The sequence below is a fragment of the Spermophilus citellus genome, assembly GCF_964194105.1.
Source record: "Spermophilus citellus genome assembly, chromosome: 4".
NCBI lineage: Eukaryota > Metazoa > Chordata > Mammalia > Rodentia > Sciuridae > Spermophilus > Spermophilus citellus.
In genome coordinates, this window is record NC_138185.1 from 224,850,070 (window position 1) to 224,873,135 (window position 23,066).

Sequence of the window (23,066 nt, forward strand, 5' to 3'; positions counted from 1 at the left end):
GCAGTCAGAGGTGGGGACCCTGGGCAGAGGGTTCCACTTCCTGCAAGGCCCAACTCAACTCCCCCTCCCCAGGCAGTCTCTCCTCCTCAGTGTGAGCTCCACAGGGTGGGGCCTGGGTCTGCTGGGTCCCCACTGTGACCCTTCTCTACCACCCTCCAGGAGACAGGCTCTTCTCCAACCCTCATCACCTCAGCCTCCTCTGACCCCTGCTGGACAAAGAGAAAACCACCCACCTTCATCTGGCCATCCCCTAGTTCACAGCCACAGGCATCTTGAGAACAAAACCTTCCGGAGGGTGTCCCCTCCACCTCTGCCCCTGCTGGACCCAGGCCCCGCACACCTGGGTGCGGGAAGTAGACAGTCCAGACGGTGACCACTCCTCCCTCCTTTCATGATCTCTCTCTTTACTATTTAACAGCACTACTGAATGCCTGATTGCTGAAGACAGTAGTAATTCAAGTCACACGAATTGCTATTCTGGTAAAAAAAAAAAAAAAGAAGAAGAAGAAGAAGAAGAAGAAGAAGAAGAAGCTGCTTGGCTTTTAATAGATCAGTGTTGCCCTCACAGGAGCAGACCAGAGGAAGTGCCTGTTCCTAGGAGGCTCTGAGCTAAGGCAGGAGGGAGCTCAGGGGAGCAGTGCAAAGTCAAGGTCGAGGCTGGAGCTTCAGCCCTGCCTCAGGCATTTTTAAAGCTTCACGTGGGGTTATTACTTCATCCTTCAAGCCCCAATTTCCTCATCTGTAAAACGGGGCTGATAATAACAGTGCCAACCAAGAGGGTTGTCAGAGGACTCTGTGGTCAAAAACAGCACCGTGGGCGGGGGCGGGGGCTCAGCAGTAGTTCACTTGCCTGGCATGTGTGAGGCACTGGGTTCGACTCTCAGCACCACATATAAATAAATAAAATAGAGGTCCATCAACAACTAAAACAAAATTGGAAAAAAAAAAAACCCGCACCATGGGACCAGCCCAAGTTCAAGCCCCTCACCACCCACTAGGTAATCACCTTGGACCTCTGTGCCTGCATTTCCTCATGCTGAGATGGGGATACCAGCAGTGGCCTGGCGGTTGCTGCAGAGGTAAGAGGAGGTACCTCCTATGAAGTATCCAGAGTAGCCCTGGGGCCATAGGAGCCGGGAACCCTGGTCACCGTCACTCAGTCCACTGACCCTGAGGCGACTTTCCTCCCTTTTACGGCTCTGATTCAGGGTGCCCCTCTTTGCTGGCATCTTCATCAGCTCAGTGCACTGAGCACAGCCCTGGGCCCACAGGACACTGGACCTCAGGGTAAAGCTGGCCATGTTTGACGGCCCCAGTTCCCACTCGGCATCTGCTCCTAAGCATGTACCCATCAAGAGAACAAGACCTCTGCACAGGACCCGGGGAGGACAGAGCCCTAACCTGGTAAGTGCCAGCCAGGACACAGCCTGCCTCCTGCCCACAACCACCCCTCTGCCTTCTTACTTCCTGTGCTCCCCAGACACCCCCGAGCCATGGGCTTTTTACTGGCTTCAAAGTTACTAATTCTGGAGGCCACACAGAGAGCTATGTTATTCATCTCCACTAGCTCTGCTGTCCTCTGACACGTGGGTCACTATGATAACGGGTGCTAGGGTTATGCTTCGGGGCCATGGGACCATTTTGTCTAAGCCACTGACCTTTTTGCTTGGCCTAGCATGGGTGTCCCAAAGGTGACCTTTGACATCAGGAAGCAAAAGATTCCACCTTCAGATCACGCTAACATCACCATTTTCTGCAGGTGTCCCATGAAGAGCCATGGAGGTCGGCTGAGTGTGCTCGGACTGCTGACTATTGCCTCCTATTGGCTCCCACACCCTAGGCCACGCTGCTTCTTCATCCCCCGGTGTCCACAAATGCCCTCAGGAGGTGGACTTAGGGCTTGGACCTCCCCACTCCTCATGCTTGGCTGTCTTAGGAATGACTCTTGCAAACTCCTTGCTCTAGTGACTGGCCTAGTGCACAGCTGGAAACCAGAGGGGCCTGGCTCAGTAACAACATAAGGAATGGACGTCTGTGGATCTGTACAGCCATCGGCTGCAGTCCCTACAGGCAGACACTGGGGAAAGAAGGCTTCAATTTCTGCAATTATACAATCCCTCGCCTACTGGAAATCAAAGATATTTATTCTGAGCAAAGATTTCTCAGATATCTAAACACAGAGCAATGTGCTGAAAATTCTCCTTCTCACAACCCCCTTTTTTTTGGAACCAGGGATTGAACCCGGGGGCATTTAACCACTGAGCCATATCCCCAGCCCTTTTTTGTATTTTACTTAGAGACAGGGTCTCACTGAGATGCTTAGGGCCTCACTAAGTTGCTGAGGCTGGGTTTGAATTCCCGATCCTCCTGCCTCAGGCTTCCAAGCCGCTGGAATTCCTGGGGGGCGTGCCCCACTGTTCCCGGCTCCCCTTGAGTTTTAAGATACCACACTCTAGGAAGCACCACAGGAATTCTAAATCAGGATGCATCACCTTAAGGTGAAGGGATTGTACAGGTTCTTTAAAAAGCAAAATTTGGGGCTGGGTGTGCAGTTCAGTGGCAAAGTGCTTGCCTAGCATGCGTGAGGCTCTGTGTTCAATCCCCAGTACTACAAAAAGAAAAAAGCCATGTTGACTTACTGGTGTTGAAAAAAAAAGAATATTATAAAAAGTAATAATAGGGGCTGGGGATGTGGCTCAAGCGGTAGCGCGCGCGCCTGGCATGTGTGCGTCCCGGGTTCGATCCTCAGCACCACATACCAACAAAGATGTTGTGTCCGCCGAGAACTAAAAAATAAATATTAAAAATTCTCTCTCTCTCTCTCTCTCTCTCTCTCTCTCTCTCTCTCTCTCCTCTCTCACTCTCTCTTTAAAAAAAAAAATTTAAAAAAAAGTAATAATAAAACATAGGGGTTGTTTCTGACAACCAAGGATTGTAACTGACAATCAAGACCTACACGCAGAGGGTCAGCATGAAGAACCAGCACAGCCCCCCTTATCCAGACCACGTGGAATGAGATGCTGGTTAGTAAAATCCCCAGGTTCACAAGGCTCACTCCTCAGAGGGAAAGCCCCCTGCAGCCTCCTGACACAGCTCCTCCTGCCCGGCCTGCTCACATCTGCTGCCCCCCTGGGCTTCCTGCCCGTTGCTGGACCATCTCCGGCCACTTTCTCCCACTGTGGGTGTGTCCAGGCCCAGAGGCTTGTTCTCTCCAACAGCTCAAATTTGAGTGGTTTTGACCAAAAAAACAGATGACTACATTTGTTAGAGTTGTACTTAAACAAGAATAAACAAATTACTAAGCGAATAAATACATGAGGTTTGTAATGTATAAGAAATACCATACAGGGCTGGGAATGTGGCTCAAGCGGTAGCGCGCTCGCCTGGCATGCGTGCGGCCCGGGTTCGATCCTCAGCACCACATACCAACAAAGATGTTGTGTCCGCCGAGAACTAAAAAATAAATATTAAAAAAAAAAAAAAAAGAAATACCATACAGGGCTGGGGATACAGCTCAGGTGCTAGAGTGCGTGCCTCGCAAGCACAAGGCCTTGGGTTCAATCCCCAGCACCACAAAAAACAAAACAAAACAAGAAATACCATATAATCCCAGATATGAGGCAATCTCCTCTTTTCCCAAAAAGATCCACAGTTTTTTGACCAATTATATACATAAACTTTTAAGGATGTAGAAAAACTTGCTTACACATACGACTTATTTTCTTAGTAATTTATGACCACATAAATATTTAAAATCACATAATAAAATACAAGCAATCCCTGTCTGTGTGGGTTCCCTATCTGTAGATTCAACCATCAATGGTTGTGCTCAACAGGTACAGACTCTCCCCCTTGTCGCTGTCTCCTAATAACAGCCATCATTTCCACAGCATCCACACTGTATCTGGTCCTGTAAGTCACCAGGAGGTGGCGTGAAACCCACGGGAGCAAGAGCTGGGTTATGTGCAAACGCAACACCAGGCATCCTCAAATTCTGGCATCCCCAGAGTGTCCTCAGGGGTGAGGACACCAGGGCGCCTTATATTAATGTTGACACAACACTGTCTTCATCCTGTCATTTCACAAAGACAACTGTATTTGGACTCTTCAGCACCAGTGTCTCCCTCTCTATCTGAAGGGACCGTGGCACGCTGCTTTCAGTCTAACTTATTTGAGATAATACAGCTTTTAAATCACCTATGATGTTTCCACTTAAATTCTATCCCCAATCATCTGAACTCACAGGACATTAGGGCAGCTAATTTTCTTCGTGTGACCTTGGGTAGTGTGATTTGAATGGGACACTGGCTGTTATTTCTTAGTGATGTGCACCAGGTTCATTGTCCTAACAGCTGGCAGACCCATGAGGTCAGAGCCCCGGGACACTTGCTCACTGGGGGCCAACCACCTGCCCCCTTGCCTGCTGGCTCTCTGCTGTGCCCTCGGCAAGCACCCAAGGCTGGCCCTGGCTGAGGCCGGCTCAGGCCAAGCTTCCCTAACAGAGCTTTACTGTTTCAAAGATGGAAATAATGAGCACCCCGGACACCAGTGCATGGCAAGGTGCAAGGGGTTCCCCAAAGCCAGGATCTTCAGGGAAGCTTTGCCTTGTTCAGCAGGGAACAGAGTCAAGCAGCAAGGAGACCCCAGGGAGAGGTACCTCAGAACAAGGGGCCCCAAAGCTCGGCACCCCGCAAGGAAGGCACAAGCTGTAATGCTCTGCTGCCTTCAGCGCCACTTTTCCAAATCACAGGGTCACCAGAGGCCTTGGCTCCCCTTCCTGCGTGCAGTCACCCTGGGAGGCCAGCCTGCCACAGCAACGCCTCCAGAAGCAAGCCGTCCTGGTTGTCACCACTGCTCTGTGGTGACCAAGGACTATGAGATCGGAAGCAAGATACAGGTGAGCTACAAACTTAAAGAGTATTATAAGGTAGCTTTCAAAATAGTCTACGTACCTCGTATGAGCTCATAAATATTCATGTCCATAAGTTCACATATAAGTGCAAGAGAACCAGATTTTCTGTCACTGAAGAAGAAAGCAGGTTTAAAATTTTTTTTTGTCTTAATCAGAAAACATGATCAAATATTTAATTCACTGTAAACATTTCTGGTAAATATAAGGCACTCCCACATCAGCCAAAGATGGCAATATAATTATTAAAATAGTAGAGATTTTGATTTTCAACCAATATTTCAGATAAATTTAATTTTCAATAACCGTAAAAATTTATTTTAAGCAAAATTCTAAAAGCCATTTTTTAAAAAAAGAGATATGTCTTGAATATATAAAATTAACCCAGCAGAAAGAAGAAAGTGGGGAATTAGCTAAGCAAAGCAATAAAAGAAAAAGGAACTTAACTCATGCTCTATGACTGAACGTCTAGTTTTAATTAATTTTAAAGTAATTTAATGTACCTAATTATTTACATGTAATTGGGATATATTACAACTGGAGAGCCAAAAGCAAAAGCCACTCCCAGGCAGAAGAGAGAGTCACATTTCACTCATACTCCAGGCTTCAGGCCCAGCCAACAAGCTTCTCTGGATTCCATTCAACCCCTAAAGGGGAGCCTGTGTCACAGCAGGCCACCTGGCAGGGGTCTCAGGAGATTCTGGCCAGAAGTGCTCTGCATAGAGTGTGTGTGTGTGTGTGTGTGTGTGTGTGTGTGTGTGTGTGTACACAGTGTTGTGATTATTATGTGCAAACCGTGCTAAGAACACTGCAGCTATGTCAAGGGGCCACACAGCTATGTCAAAACAAGTCGTTTTGAATTTAAAACTGTTGCATCCTCTGATTAAAATCCATCGAGCTTTAACTGGCAGAGACTGGAGTTCCCAGGCCAACTTTATAAGCCAGGGTCCCTGCAGAGCTGTAGCAAGGCCAACAAGCACCTTCCCAGAAGTGGCAAGGTCATGCTGGTGGGAGGAGGCCTCCTGAGCCCCTGCACACCAAGGGACAAGCCAGGCTCTATCTTTTTGATTGGCAGGTAAGCCTTATGAAAACTACTCTACAATTAGAACAAATGGAAATGCCTTGAAATGACATCAATTATTGTAAGAAAGACTGTAAGAGACTGCAGAGAGATCAGTTAGCAACAAGATGAGAACATGAAATAGCATCCCAGGGCTCGCCTGGGAGGCCATGACTCATGTTCAAGCCTTCAGAGTTCCAAACCAAGCTTCAGGAGCCAAACCTTGAATGCTGCGTGCTGCTACGATATGAGGTCACCTCTCTGAAGACACCTCCAAATGAGGGGTCAGATACGCAATTGCCCAAGTAGAAATGCAACGTACGGTGAAATGAAAATTATTATTCTCTGAGCTATAAATATTGTAAGTCTACCACGGTTTTCTTAAAAGGAGATTTGATCAATAACAAATTTTCAAATAGATAATTTTTTAAGCTCCAAATATACTTACAAAACTACTTCATGCAACGTAAGAATGTTTGGGTGTGGATTCAGACGCCTCAGTGCTTGTACCTCTCGTAGGTTGTTCACCTGCTCAATACTATTTGTAGGTAAAAATAGATAACTGATTTATAATTTAGGTTAACTTTAAAATTACAGCTACCAAATCACATTCATTATCCATGTTTGAAAATTTTAAACTCGAAAATATTTCAAGCAAGTTAATCGGGTCAAACTATTCTCATCAGAAACTGAAGTTAGCATATTCTTATATCATCCTATAAAAATTAAAGTTCTCATAGCTTAGGAAATACATGAAAAGTTTCCCCATCTATTATCCTGAAAGATTCTCTTGTAGTTTCTTTTACATATTAAGATAAAAAAATTAATATTAAAACTGGTGCACGCCTATAAACCCAGCAGCTAGGGAGACTTAAGGCAGGAGGATCGCGAGTTCAAAGCTAGTCTCAGCTAAAAGAGTAAGGCGCTAAGCAACTCAGTGAGACCTGTCTCTAAATAAAATACAAAATAGGGCTAGGGAGGTGGCTCAGTAGTCAAGTGCCTGAGTTCAATGCACAGTACTTAAAAAAAAAAAAAAAAAGATTAAGTTTTCTGATTAAATTAATTGACAAATTTATTTAAAATTAAGGGTAATAATTAAACTACATTAATCAGTTTATAGGAAATGTACATACTATCTGAAAATATGCATTTCAAAATTCCAGAAGCAGACCCAGCCTCCACCTCATCTTCTTTTTTTTAAAATATTTTTTAGTTGTAGATGGACTCAATATCTTTATTTTATTTTTATGTGGTGCTGAGAATTGAACCCAGTGCCTCTCACAGGCCAGGCAAGCGCTCTACCACTGAGCCACAGCCCAGCCCCTCCCTCCACCTCATCTTTGATGAAGTCTGTCTTTTCTGCCATCTCCTCTGCCTGGGGGGACAGGTGTAGTCCTTGCAGGTGTCTCGCTACGGGGTCGTCTTTGATTGCTCAGCCTGACACTGTTTCCATATCCAAATCACACCACTGTAAGTGCTCGGCCAGTGACCAGCTGTCCCTGCTTTCCAGACACCCTTCCAGGGACCACCTCCCATGGTGGGAGGGGATTCACACCGATCCAGTGACTTCATGCTCAAGGGACTTCCATCTCAGAGACTCTGAAGGAACCAATTGTGGGGATATTCTTCTTTCCTACAATTGCTCAGCATCTTGTTTGGTTATTCGGGGAATAGTTATATCCAACAGCACATTACTATAGCTTAATTTTTTTTTTAAATTCTGTTTTTTTTTTTTTTTTTTTTTTTTGGTGGTGCTGGGGATTGAACCCAGGGTGTTGTAAATGCAAGGCAAGCACTCTACCAACTGAGCTATATCCCCAGCCCATTCTTAAATAAAAGGGTTTGTTGAGCTCCTACAGACCTATACAGAAAAAGGATAAGGTCCTGCTACCTGGATAAGGTCCACACTACCAGCAGCAGGGCTAGGTCACAGCACAGCTGGGAAAGGTTCTGATTATAATTGAGTTTTTCTGATTGTGTTTTGTTTTTCATTTTAGTGCCTGGAACTGAACCCAGGGGTGCTTAACCACTGAACCACATCTCTGACACTTTTTATTTTTATTTTTTGTAGTTGTGTTTGGTGTGTGTGTGTGTTTGTGTGTGTGTGGTGCTGGGGATTAACCCCAGGGCCTTGTGCATACAAGGCAAGCACTCTACCAACTGAACTATATCCCCAGACCTTTTTTTGTAGTTGTAAATGGACAGGATGACTTTATTTGTTTCATTTTTATGTGGTGCTAAGGATCGAACCCAGTGCCTCACACATGCCAGGCAAGTGCTCTGCCCCTGAGCCCCGGCCCCAGCCCCTCCAGCGCTTTTTTTTAAACTTTGAGACAGCACCTTGTTAAGTTGTTGAGGCTGGTCTTGCGATCTTCCTGCCTCAGTCTCCCAAGTGGCTGGGATCACAGGCGTGTGTGACCACATCCAGAATTTATTACACAGTTTTTAAATCAATGTGGCTCTTAAATCAGTTGCTTTCAAGCTAGCAACCACATGGGAGCCTGATACATAGGAACAGCCTGAAGAGAGACTAGTCTGAGTCTAAGAATATCTGTGACTAAGAGCTTTGGGTCTCTCTTCTTCATTACCTTCCCCTACCTCCTCCCTCACAGCCAGGACTGTAGTCAAAACACTACACAGTCCATAGTGCTGGAGCCGGTCCTGTGGGCACTGGCGCTCGGAGGTCTGCAGTGAGCCTGCCAGCATGCAGCTGGCAGTTCAACAGCTGAAACACCAGCATGGCCCTGGTGACGGTGACAGGGATTCTAGATGCACATACAGTAAGTAACAGTTTCAACATACGTGAAGTAACTGACAGGTAAAGAAAGCTGGAGAGGGAACACCCTCTCCTATATTTGATACAATGATCTTTAAAAACAAAAACAAAAACAAAAACAGTAACTATACCGAAGCTCCTAAGAGCACTACTGACCACCTCCACCCGACATCATTCAAGGATGTACAGGGCACTCACCCAGACAGGAATGCACTGCCTCAGAGCTAAGTCTTAATAAACTCCAAGACTGAAAATGGACAGAACATGCTGGCTGGCCATGATGTAATCAAATCAGAAATCAGCCATCGTAAACTATCTAGAAAAGCCCCAAGTATTTGGGAATGAAACAACAGATTTCTAAAAATCCATGGGTAAGGAAGAAATCTCACGCGAAATTAGCATATCAAAAAGTAAAGCACAGCACATTGAAGTTTTGACGACACTTAGAAGGATATTTGTGACTTTAAAAGTTTTATTATGAAGTGTTTACCATAAGAAGGCAGAATAAATTAGGTGCTGTGACACACACCTGTAATCCCAGCAGCTCAGGAGGCTGAGGCATGAAGATCACAAGTTCAAGGCCAGCCTCAGCAACTTAGTGAGGCCCTAAGCAACTTATCAAGATCCTATCTCAAAATAAATAAAAAGGGCTGGGGATAAGGCTCCGTAGTTAAGCATCCCTGGGTTCAATCCCCAATATAAAAAAAAAAAAAGATATGAATACTTCCATGAACTGCTACAGATTTGACATAATCCCATTCAAAATCTCTGTAGTTTTTATTTTGTATGGAATTGACAAGCTGGTTCTAAAATATTTACAGAAATACAAAGGACTCAAAGTAGGCAAAACGTTTCCAAAAAGAAAAACTAAGCTGGAAGATAAATATTACCCAACTTCAAAACATACTGTTAAACTACATGAACCAAAACAGAAGGGGGAGCTGGGGTTGTAGTGGTAAAGCACCTGCCTAACATGTGTGAGGCCCTGGGTTCAATTCTCAGCGCCACATATAAATAAATAAATAAAGGTCCATAAAATACATATATGCATGTATGTATATATATATGTTTATGGGTATGTGTGTGTGTGTGTGTGTGTATGAGGTAGCCCTGTGACCAGAGGCTACACAAAGCTTGGCTCCCCTCTCTGCTTTATTATATATATATATATTATATATATATACACACACCCACCCATACATTTTATATATATATATATATATATATGAATGAATGACAAACCCTTCTTTAAAAAAAAAAACAGTAGGGAGTTGAAATAAGGGTAGTCAAAATCAGGGCTGGGGATGTGGCTCAAGCGGTAGCGCGCTCGCCTGGCATGCGTGCGGCCTGGGTTTGATCCTCAGCACCACATACCAACAAAGATGTTGTGTCCGCGGAGAACTAAAAAATAAATATTAAAAAAAATTCTCTCTCTCTCTCTCCTCTCTCACTCTCTTTAAAAAAAAAAAAAAAAGGATAGTCAAAATCAAAGAGATCCATGAAACAGAATAGAGTCCAGACAGACCTATACTTTCTTTTTATGACACACTTTATTTTTAAAGATATCAACTAGTTCAGAATAAGGTGGAAAGATTGTCACAGGAGAAGAAAAGTTTCTGAAGAAGAGTCTGAGGAGCTCCTGGAGAGAAAGGAACAACTGAGTTCCAGTAGGGTTTTTGACATCCGTGATGGAAAAGAATTTCAGCATGCACCAGCCAGAGACACAGGCAGAGGTTTATTTAGGAAAGCAGAGGCACGTTCAAGGGACAATGTGGTCCATCTCAAGTCAAAAAGTTTTGAGGATAAAGCAAGGTATACACATTCAAAGGAGAATGTGGACCACCTTCAGAGGGAGAAACAGCCCAGACCCACACTTTTGTAGTCAACTGGCTTCTGACAAAGCAGCCTATGAGGAAAAGGAACATTTTTTTTTCTCTTTTAGAAACATCTTTAACAAATGGTGTTGGAACAACTAGATATCCACTGGGGAAAAGATAATCCTTGACCTCTGTACCTCACAATATACACAAAAAATAATTTGAGATGGGTCATGGACCTAATTGTAAAAGTTAAAGTTGTATTTTTAGAAGAAAATATAGCATTGTCCCAGCCTGGGGATAATTAAAGATTTCTAAGACTGAGAACAGAAAACAAAAACCATAAAAAGGAGATAATTCCTTACACTGGGTTTGACATTAAAAATTTCAGCATATCAGCCAAATGTGGCCACACCTGTAATAACAGCTACTCTATGAGGCTGAGGCAGGAGGATCATAAGTTCAAGGACAGTCTTAGCAACTTAGCAAGACCCTGTCTCAAAGTAAAAAATAAAAACAGCTGGGGATAAGGCTCAGTGGTAGAGCATCCCTGGGTTCAATCCCTAGTACAAAAAAAGGGGCTGGGGCTGGGGCTCAGTGGTAGAGCGCTTGCTTTGCATGTGTGAGGCCCTGGGTTCCACCCTCAGCACCACATAAAAAAAATAAATAAATAAAGATATGTGTTCATCTACAACTAAAAAATATTGCTAAAAAAAACCCCAGCACATCAAAAGATGCAAAGATAGTACAGACGTTCCTTCCTCTTCCTTTTCTGCTCTCCTCCTACTCTCCTGGCCTGCCCTGCCCTGCCCACAGTCACAGCTCCCTCCTCTTCCTGGCCCTCTCCCCTTCCTCCTCTTAGAATGAGAGAAATCATAGGGAAAATGGACCAGAAAATCAGACATGCAAAAACTAACCCAAAAACGTAAGTAACGATGGATTTATACACAGAACATACAAAGGACTCCTACAAACAACTCAATAAAAAGACACATAGCCCAATATTTAAAATAGGGAAAAAAAAAAAAAAAAAACAAAACCTGAACAGACACTTCAAAAAGGAAGGCACATGAACAGCCAGAAGGCGTGTGAATTGGTGGTCATTGTTGTTGGTCATTAGCAAGTGGAGGCCAAAATCTCTAGATGACATGGCACACTGGCCAACAGCTTAGAAGGCTACCAACACCAGGGCTGGGCTGGGGCTCCTGGCAGAGCACTTGTCTAGCACCTATGAGGCCCTGGGTTCCACCCTCAGCACCACATAAAAACAAACAAACAAAATAAAAGCATGCTGTCCATCTACGACTACCAAAAAAATGTTTTTTTTTTTAATTAAAAAAGGAAAAAAAATGCTCCCAACACCAAATGCTGGCTGAGGATGTGAAGCATTTGGAACTTACTCTTTGCCGGCGGGAATCCAAAGCTACAATGACTTTGGAAAAGGCCTAGCTACAGTTTCTTATAAAGTTAATGTTTGCCCACCTTTGATCCAGTGATTGCCTTTGTAAATAATTAAGTAGGAAAAAAGAAAATATATACCCAGAAGTCTTAAGACTTTCGTGGCAGCTTTATTCACGGTTGGCCACAACAGAAAACCACCTCGCTGACAGAACAGATAAACTGTATGTAGTCATAGACTGGAGCAAATACCACTCAGCATTAAAAAAGGGACAAACTTCTGCTGGACTTCGTGGTGCATGCCTGCAATCCCAGCAGCTTGGGAGGTTGCCGCAGGAGGATTAGGAGTTCAAAGCCAGACTCAACAAAAAAGCAAGGCGCTAAGCGACTCAGTGAGACCCTGTCTCTAAATAAAATACAAATAGGGCTGAGGAGTGGCTCAGGGGTCAAGTGCCCTGAGTTCAATCCCCAGTACCCACCCCCTGCAAAAAGAGGGACAAACCTGTTAAGATAGCCATGACAATCTGCTGCGCCAATGGAACTGGGCATGAGAACACAGATGTGAGATTACACGTAGTCTGAGATTCTAGGAGGGAGTAAAGAAAACAGCCATGGCCGTCTGGGAAGGGAATGAGAGACTGAAAAGAGATGGGAAGGAATTTTCTAGGGTGGGGCCGGGGCTGTGGCTCAGTGGTGAGGTCTGGCCTAGCATGTGTCAGGCACTGGGTTTCACCCTCAGCACCACAAAAAAATAAATGAAATAAAGGTATTGTGTCCACTTACAACTAAAAATATTCAAAAAAGAAAGAAAGAAAGAAATATTTTAGGGTGACATTAATCACATGGGAATGTCTGTTTGCCAAAACTGTACAGATAAGCTATTTATATATGCAAGTTTACCTTAGAAAAAGGACAGTTGGGGCCAAGGGTACAGCCGAGCAGCAAAGCAGTTCAGTGCTTGCTAAGCATGTGCCAGACGCTGGGTTTGATCCCCAGTAAAATAAACCAACCAACCAAACCAAATCTGTATAATGTTATGAATCTCATGTTTGTATCCCCCAAAATTCATATCAGGAAACCCTAACCCTTGTTGGGTGTTCCTGGGACAGGAGACTTAGGTATGAGGAGGTAGCCCTGTGACCTGAGGCTATAGAAGCTTGGCTCCCCTCTCTGCTCTCTGAGGGCACAAGATGACCCTGAGCAAATCTGTAAGCAGGCCCTCCCACCAGACACCAGATCTGCCAGCACCTTGATCTTGGACTTCCAGACTCCAGAACTGTGAGAAACAAACATCTGCTATTTGATCCACCAGTCTGTGGTCCTTTATTTTAGCAGCCCAAACCACACTAAGGCATACATACTGACCAGGTAGGAGAAGAGGCTGTGCAGAGGCACAGACTAAATTGAAACAGCAGGGTTTCCATCCTGCTGCTAGGTAGGGTTCATTACTCTTTACTTTGTATTTGTTTGAGATTTTCCATACTTTATTTTTAAGTAAGCAGAAAACCTATCTAAAGTAACTCATGAATTTCTTGCCTTTGTTTCTATTTCTTCCTTACAAAGTAGCTTTTTATGTTCCTAAAAGGAAAGTGGAGGCCACTTAGTGAGTAGACCTGGGCGGAAGCTTCTGGCTGCACAGTGCCAAGCGGGCGGGGGACGAAGGCATGCTCTCTGATCCAAAAGATGGCCACATTGGCATCTTGCTTCCGGGTTGAGGGTTGAAGTGAGATTAAATGGCACTGACACACAAGTCACCTGGTGCTGTTCCTGGCACCAGATGTCGGTGAGTCCCTGCCATGAGCTTCACTATTTTCGCTAGTATCATCTCTCTTCAATTTCCAAAATCATCTCCAAGCCCTTGGACCCTGCCTTACCTGCCAAGGAAGAGCTGGTTCATATGACAAGCCTCGGGGCTGTTGCCTGCAGGCACCATGAGAGTGCCCCTGCATTATTTTACTAGACCCCACAACAACCTTAGGAGGTGGATGCCCTGTTGTCCCTCCTGTGTAAGGAAGGAAACGAGGGCACAGAAAAATGAAGAGCTGTGCAAGGTCACAAAACTAAAAGCCTACGAGCAGAGGGGCTTCTGGTTCTGCTTTTAAGTGGGCGCCTCTGCTGGCCAGGCTTAGCTCACTACTGAGCCTTCTGCTTCAGGGCATGAGGAGAGACCCCAACAAGACCATGAGTAAGGGTCTTAAAAATATTTCTACAGGCAAAATACAGAATAAAATCATTGCCAAAGGCAGCCTCTACTTAACTGGATACTTTTGGGGATTACAGGTGGGAGAAAATAGTGAAGACAACAAAGAGAAATGAGGACGACTTGGTCTTCCTGCAGGCTAGAGCCCAGGAGCTAACCTCACCTCCGAGGAACAGAGAGAAACAGTCTCCAGAGTTGCCAGGCCCTGCCCCAGACAGTACCAAGGTGTCCTTTGGTTGTCTTACTTTACTTGAACTTCATATTAGCAAAGATATCTGCAAAAGCCATCAATTTCTTTTTTTTATATTTATTTTTTAGTTTTTTAGGTGGACACAATACCTTTATTTTATTTTTACGTGGTGCTGAGAATCGAACCCAGTGCCTCACGCATGCCAGGTGAGCACACTACCACTTAAGCCACATCCCCAGCCCCCAAAGCCATCAATTTCAATTCCAACTCAAGTAGGAGGAAAGGAGTAGAAGTAAAGTTGGAGGGGTCAGGGGGCAGAGGCTTTGAATGCCAACATCATCCTGCATGAGTGACATGGTGTGATCTTCTTCTGCCAATGCTTCACCTTTCCCAAACCACCCAAGCAACTGTGCAAGGTGACTTTGAGGACTCATTTAGACAATGAGAAGTAGAACAGAAACGAATGGCTAAGGGCACCCAAAATCAACTTTGAAATTGTTCTTTAAGTAAACAAGACAATTTCTTTGATAATGATGACAGAATACTACAGAAAGATACTCCCATGTAAAAGCCAGAAGTATTATTTTCATGTCTGAAAACAAAAACAAGGGCTAGAGTGTATGGCTTAAGGGTATGGCTTAGGGGTATGTTGCTTGCCTAGCAGGCAGGAAACCCTGGGTTCCACCCCCAGCACCACAAGAAACAAAGAAACAGCATTACACTTGGACCAGTATCAGCTACACTGGAACATCCAACAAACTACAAATTATTAGCAATCTCATCCTTAGAGATGACACCAAAAGCAAAAGAAACTAACAATTCTTTTTCCCATATAAATCAGAATTAACAGCAACACTTTTAAGAACAGAAGTTCATGATCAATGAGTAGTACCAGATCTCCTATAGTTGTCTTGTTTGTTGTTTTGCTATTTTGTGGTACTGGGGGTCTTTCCCATTGCGCTGCATCCCCAGTCCTTTTTTTTTTTTTTTTTTTTTTTTGATACTTATTTTTTAGTTTTAGGTGGACACAATAGCTTTATTTTACATTTATGTGGTGCTGAGGATCGAACCCTTTCGGTGGACACAACATCTTTATTTTACTTTTATGTGGTGCTGAGGATTGAACCCAGCGCCCCTCGCATGCCAGGCGAGTGTGTTACTGCTTGAGCCACATCCCCAGGCCCGCCCCCAGTCCTTTAAATCTTTTATTTTGAAATAGGGTCTTGCTACTTGTCCAGGCTGGTCTCAAATCTGCAATCCTCCTGCCTCCGCCTCCTGAGTAACTGGTATAACTGGTGTGCACCACTGGGCCTGGCTTCTGTATTTATTTTTTTTTTCTTGGTCTGCTTGTACTGTCTTATTTTTTACCTTTTATGTTGAAATTATTTTAGACTTTCAGAAGAGGTGTAAAGATAATATGGAGTCTACCCAATTTGTATAACATTTATCAAAACTAAAAAACTGACACTGGTACAACTATTACTTAAACTTGAGGTCTCCCATGTTTTTCCACTAATGTCTTTTCTCTTCCAGGATCTAGGATACCACCTGCAGTAAAGTTATCACGTCCCATCCCGTGAGTCACCTCCAATCTGCAATAGCTCCTCAGTCTTTGTTTTTCACTGCCATGACAGCCTTGGGCTAGGAAGGTGTTTTGTGGAATGTCCCCCAATCTGGACTCCCCTGCTGTGCTCTCAGGGTTACACTGGGATTATGGCTTTGGGGAGGCAAGCATGGAGGTGGCACAGCCTGCCATCCTGGTCCACTGTGTCCCTGTCTCACCACTGACGGTGACCTGGACCATTTAGCCACAGTGGGACCTGCCAGGTTTCTAACTGTAATGCCATTGTTTGTCCCTTCTATTCTTTAGAAGCAAATCACTAAGTCCAATCAACACTCAAGAGGAAGGAGGGAAGCCCTACCTCCTAGAGGAAGGGATACCAAACAATACGAGGATCTGTCAGAACTTCCACAGTAATCAATCAACACTAGCTAGTATTTATTATTGATGGCAATCAGAGTAGTTACAATTAATATCTGGAGGGCTGGGGTTGTGGCTCAGTGGTAGAGCGCTCACCTAGCACATGTGAGGCCCTGGGTTTGATCCTCAGCACCACATAAAAATAAACTAATAGGGCTGGGGATGTGGCTCAAGCGGTAGCGCGCTTGCCTGGCATGCGTGCGGCCTGGGTTTGATCCTCAGCACCACATACCAACAAAGATGTTGTGTCCGCTGAGAACTAAAAAAAAAAATATTAAAAATTCTCTCTCTCTCTCTCTCTCTCTCTTTCTCCCCTCTCTCACTCTCTCTAAAATAAATAAATAAATAAATAAACTAATAAAATGTATTAAAATATATTTTTAAAAAATTAATATTTGGGGGCTGGGGATGTGGCTCAAGTGGTGGCGCGCTCGCCTGGCATGCGTGCGGCCCGGGTTCGATCCTCAGCACCACATACAAACAGGGATGTTGTGCCCGCCGAAAACTAAAAAATAAAGATTAAAAAAAAAAAAAGGATTCTCTCTCTCTCTCTCTCTCTGTCTCTCACTCTCTCTTTAAATAAAAAAAAAATTAATATTTGGAAAGATTTACCATAAAGAAATGACAAATGTTTGAGGAAACAGATATATTTAACCTGATTTAAACATTACATGATGTGCCAGGCGTGGTGGTATATATCTGTAATCCCAGTGGCTCAGAAAGCTGAGGCAGGAGGATCACGAATTCAAAGCCTCAGCAACTTAGCGAGGCCCTGTCTCTAAATACAAAAAATGGGCTCATGATATATATCAATAGTTAAGTGCCCTGGGTTCAATCCCAAGTACCAAAAATAAATAAATAAATAAAATTTAAAAAAATAAATGTAAAAAATTATACAATGTATACATGTATCAAAACATTACATGACACCCCATTAATATTTATAATTTCTATGTTTTGTGTATGAGCTTAAAAATAAATTAAATTTTAAAAATAAAGTATCTAGGAGGAAATATTTTAGGGCTATATAGAAATCCTATTTCTCTTCATAGTTTCACCCATTAATTTAGCATGCATCAGCCTGTAATAATTTAACATATAACAATAAGCAAGTAATAATGAACACGTAATTATTTCTATAGTCAGAAATAACTTTTGAGTTTCTCCCAGAAATGATTTCTGACTGCAAAAATTATTACATGTGCATTCTCATGATGGTTCCCTATTTCCCTTATCCCCCTACATGTATTAAGTGAAATTCTTCTATGAGAAAGAATCATTTCTTCATCCCATTTATTTATTTTATGGGTATGCTCTCATAGGCACTTGAATAGAGATGGGAAGGAGAGCCAGGCACGGGCGTGATGGGTTGGCACCACCAGCACTGTTTGCCAAGAGCCCTGGAAGCGTCAGCTCCCAGTACTAGGACACCCAGTGTCCACATCTTAGTTTCTAAATACCTTCCTCCAATGAAAGGAATCAGGGCTCCTTAGAGAAATGGCAGGTTCTAGGGCTGGAGCAAGGAAAGTATAAAAGGAGCACAGAAAGCCTCGTAGAAAAGATGATAGGTCATATCAAAAGAACGCTTCCCTTGGCCACAGCAGACCAACCGTGAGGGGATTCCTGTGTCCCAGGGTGGGATGGCTGGTAGGTTGGTTTATTTATTTATTTATTTATTTATTTATTTTTGTAGTTGTGAATGGACATCATGCCTTTTTATGTGGTGCGAAGGATCAAACCCAGTGCCTCACCCTGCTAGGCGAGTGCTCTGCCACTGAGCCACAGTCTCAGACCCATCCTAGGGTTTTGAAGACATATATAAAGAGCAAATCAGAACTCACAAAATGAAATCCAATGTCCAGTTCTCCTTGGGTTTGGACTACACAGCTTTGGCAGGTCCTAAGGCATGTTAACAAATGCCTGTTGAAACTAAAACTCAGCAATGGGCCACGTGACTGAGTCTGTGCATCCAAATAGCACAAATCACCAGCCACTGTGACACTTCATCTTACAGACACTGAACTGAATGCCCACTGTGAGGCTTTAAGAGGGCAGAAACAATCTGGCTATGGTGATTAGAGGTGGGTATTCGGGAGGTGACAGGATTAGCAAAGGTCTGCTCTTCACCAGAAACCTTCCTAAAATGAGCTACACCTGTATCCCTCTTCCCGTGGGCACCTGTGTGACCAAGTGTGGTCTCCTCACAGCACTGCTGTGAGTGCAAAACTCTGGGGCTCAGCATCCACCCACTGTGTACGCTTACCTCTTCACCAAAATGACAGCAGCACACCTGTGGTCACCTTTAAGTTCTCTCTCCCTGAAACCCACAGTGAGAACCTGAAAGGATCCAGTCCTCAGTCCTTGGTGGGGGGTGGGCAAAGGTGCCACCCTTGCTGCTCAAAGTCCAGTGCTGGCTGCTGGGGCAGGGGCTCACAGGGTGCCTATGGAGGAAGCTGCTCTCCGCTCTCTCCATGCAGGATCGTCAGCATACCGTGCATCTAATTCTCTGTCTTTGGTAGTCTGAAGGTAAAGATGGACGGAATGGAGGGTTGGGGACAGAGAGTGTGGAATATGTAGAGGAAGAAGTCCCAGGAAAGGCAAAGCAGAAGACCTTGGCAGCAGCTGAGTCTTGGAAGTGGTAGGTGAACCACCATGTGGTCTGGGCAGTAAAGAGCCAGGGTTTGGCTTTGGTGAAAAGTGGATTCGAACCCAGAGGTGCAGAGCTAGTGACAAGGTCAGGGAACCTCCCCTCCTGTGCAAAGCAAGGATAACAGCTACCTGGACGAGATGTCATGAGGATGAAGTGCTACTCTCAACCCTCTCTAGTGAGATGAACTGGCAACACTCCTCTTCTGACCTGAGAAATGACTTTTCATACTTAGAGTCTGAAATCAAGGTCTATACCCCAAAACTCTCCAGAAGGCTGTGCATCAATATGGTGAAATAATTATGCTTTCAAAATTCTTTGGCTATTTAGAGACATAAATTACTGGCCTCAGACTTTTTATTGAAAAGTTTCATGTTACAATGAAGCCAGCACTCACTTCCTCGTTCAGACAGTTTCCTAATGGCATCCATTTTGGGCTTGTTGGTGTAGCGTATGTTGAGAAGCTGGCCAACTCTGAGACCATCAGAGTCTGCTCTGAAAGAAAAAGCCAGGGCGGTCTTCCACAGGCATGAGCACGAACCACAGTTCCTCCCCATGGACGGGCAGCTGAGGTCACCCAGGAATTAAGTTCCTCTATCCCTACCTGGAAATCATTCCTCATCATGTCCACATGCTTCACAAGTAATTAAACTTCAAGCACCTCTAAGGCACCTGGACGAAGGTCTGATTTGTAAGACCCCAACACACATACAACTCTTTGAGTGAGTCATGCCTTTACAACTTAAAATCTCACGCTATTCATCACTGACATCATTGTAAGCCTGGACAAAAGGAAATGCCAGCATTATAAGCAGCTCTTCAGCCCATGACCCTCAATGCCCAAGGGATCGTACTACTTATTTACAACTAAATGAACAGTTTTCCCAGGACAGAGACTGCCCTAAACTCAAGGCTGCGCCAGCAATGGGTGGCAGCTGTCTCGGACACCTACCTTTCAAAGTGCTGTTTCATTTGCTTACACGCATAGTAGTTTCCATCTCTCAGGCTCTGCATCTTCATGACTTCAGAAAATGTTCCCTCTCCTATTTTGCCAATTGCTTTATAGTCTGTAAGTAAAGTAATTATAAAGACAAAATTTTATTTATGCACAGATTTTTATATTCATTTCCATGCTGCACACTATCATCATATAACTTAACAGCACCTTGCTGAGGGTCAGATCCGTGGCCAGCAAGATTGTGCTGCCCTCCCAGCAGGGAAGCAGGCTGGGTGCTGGTGACATCTTGCTCTCCCTTGAATGACAGGAGCCACAGCCCCGATTCAGTGACAAGAAGCACCACTATCCCATAAGACTCAGAAAGCAGTGAGATGATGCCAGCTGGGGCTGTTCAGTGGAGTGGCAGGGTCACGTCACCAGCACCACTGAGCATTCTTCTGAATTTCACCCTCCCTGGTCCTAGGGAGCGCACAGCTCATCTGCAGCAGTTTTGTGTAATAAGCACAAGTCCTAATTTTCTGAGAGCTGCCAGCAGCTCCTTCTGGCTTTGATGCTACCACCATCACCCCCCACCCTACTCATGGTTTTGTAATCCTCTGATTCACTATGCTAAACACCTTCCTGCTGGAAATACCCACAGTAGTTTCTGCTTTCCTGAACGACCTCTGACATCAAATGAGTCCCTTGAAGTGGGGTTGGCTGTGAAGACAACCGGAGCTTCTGTGGCCCTGGCTTCGCAGTCAGGAGGCAGAGCACAGGCAGGAATGCTGCAGAGCTGGGAGCCCACGACGATGCCAATGATCTACCACCCGCAGCAGCCTCTGGCCCAGGGGGGTGGGAAGAGTCAGAGAAGGATTCTACTGACTGCCTCCACACAGGATTCCAAGAAAAGGATGGCACAGGCAAGAACTACAACTTCTCAAGGAGAAATGGAAGGAATGAGAAAGCCCTGAGTGCAGAAGTCCCCACTGGGTTGCAAATGTTTCTACATCCCAAATAACAGGAGAACAAGACTGCAGAAAACCTTGGCAGAGAGCAGTCTGTGCACCTCTCAGAGGATCAAATAACCCAGCCTCAGGGATGGGCTGTGCTCAGGAGTAGCGGCTTGCCAGTGTGCACAAGGCCCTGGTTTCCATGCCCACTACTGCCGGGGAAAGAAAGGCTAACCAGGAGCAAGGCAGCAGGAAGACAATTACTGCCCCTACTCCCACTGTCTTTGGGCATCTGGTTCAGAGGCCTCCAGGAAGCTCCTGTGAACTGAGACCCAGAAACACAAAAGTAAGGCCATGAAGAAATCAGGCAGGCTAGAGTCAGGTCTGGAAGAAACCCTGGAGGAGGAAGTGACCAGAAGTCAACCATCAGGAGCTTCAGTTGCATTGCTGCAGAAACAAGCCTGGACTAAGAGAGCCCTTGACCTCTGGGCCCTGTCTGCACCAGGACAAAGTAGACTGTAAAGCCATGCTGCTCTAGGAGGGCACGGTGGTGCATGCCTGTAACCTCGGCGCCTCAGGAGGCGGAAGCAGGAAGGTTGTTAAGGTTGAGGCCTGCCTCAGCAACTTTGTGAGACCCTGTCTCTGAATAAAATATAAAAAAAAATAAAAAGGGCTCAAGATACAGCTCAAGGGGCTGGGGCTGGGGCTCAGTGGTACAGAACTCACCTGCCACGCATGAGGCACTGGGTTTGATCCTCAGCACCACATAAAAATAAAATAAAAAAGGATGTAGATCAGGGTAGAGCACCCTTGGGTCCAAGTCCCAGAACCACTTAAAAAAAAATCTGTGCACTCCCATCCACTGCTGAAGGCATAAATCGGTATACTCATTTGGGAGGACAATTTGACAATATCTATAAATCTTTTTAAGATGTGCATATGCTAGGGCTGATTGTGGTACAGCACTTGCCGAGCACATGTGAGGCACTGAAGTTATTATTTTAAAAAAAGATGTACATATCTGAACCGACAATTCTAAAACATACCATATTAAAAAATGTAGGAGGTTGTTAGTGCAGCATTATTTTTAAATTTTATGTACATATTCCTTTTTTAGTGCAGCAGTATTTAATAGGGAAAAACTGAAAAACCAAAAATACCCCCATAGGGAACTAGATGACGATGACGATGATGATGATGATGACTGGTACTGGGGATTGAACCAGGGGCATTTAATCACTGAGCTATATCCCCAGCCTTTTTTGTATTTTATTTAGAGACAGGGTCTCTCTAAGTTGCCTATGGCCTCACTAAGTTGCTGAGGCTGGCTCTGAACTTGCCTCATCCTCCCCAGTCATTGGGATTATAGGTATGCACTACTGAACCCGGCTGATCATGTTGTAATCCATATAATGGAATACACTATCTATATTTAAGACTGATACAGAAAGATCCTTAAAGATTACATCCTTGGGCTGGGTATATAGCTCAGTTGGTAGAGTGCCTGCCTTGCATACACAAGGCCCTGGGTTCCATCCCCAACATCACAATAAAAAAAAGACATCCTTGAAGACTGCACACACCTCACATGAGCCCACATGTGGGCACTCGGGGCTCTTTCTGACAGGTAAGGTTATAGGTGTCTCCTTTCCTGAGTCAGATAATTTCCACAATGTTATTTTTTATGAGAGCACTATTTCTTTTTAATCAACAAGAAGAACTAAAAAAAAATAGTCCAGAAAAGAAAAGTGGTAGTAAAAGTTACAAAATGGTGATAATTGTTGGAATGAGGTAAAGGATATGTTTTAGAGCTCTGATATTACTCTCTCTATTCTGACATGCTTAAAATTTTTTCTAATAAAAACAATACCTTCTGGGCTGGGGTTGTGACTCAGCGGTAGAGCACTCACCTAGCGAATGCAGGGCCCTGGGTTCGATCCTCGGCACCACATATAAATAAATAAATTAAGTAAAGATATTGTGCCCGGGGTGGGATTGTGGCTCAGTGGTAGAGCGCTCCCCTAGCACGGGCGGGACCTGGGTTCGATCCTCAGCACCACATAAAAATAAAGGCATTGTGTTAAAAAAAAAAGTTAAAAAAAAAGATATTGTGCCCAACTACAATTAAAAAATAAATATTAAAAAAAAAAAAACCACTAGGAAACCCAAGGAGTCATGAGATCAGGATAGTGAAAAAG

At 44.4% G+C, this 23,066-nt stretch overlaps 1 protein-coding gene across 12 annotated transcripts in view; it reads right to left on the reverse strand.

The window, feature by feature from the left end:
* Positions 1-23,066, reverse strand: part of MOK (MOK protein kinase) — a 49,367-nt gene that overhangs the window by 15,120 nt on the left and 11,181 nt on the right. For 4 of the 12 annotated variants that reach the window (XM_081288748.1, XM_081288743.1, XM_081288749.1 and 1 more), the window contains exons 2-4: positions 19,931-20,045; positions 6,418-6,507; positions 4,953-5,023 (exon numbers count right to left, since the gene is read on the reverse strand). The exons of 1 other annotated variant lie outside the window; for it this stretch is intronic. In XM_081288748.1, coding sequence (XP_081144874.1) covers positions 4,953-5,023; positions 6,418-6,507; positions 19,931-20,045 — 276 coding nt within the window. Of the gene's footprint in view, positions 1-4,952; positions 5,024-6,417; positions 6,508-18,594; positions 18,821-19,930; positions 20,046-23,066 lie in introns of those variants that run through there. 7 more of the 12 variants (XM_081288751.1, XM_081288750.1, XM_081288752.1 and 4 more) reach the window with 5 other exon arrangements.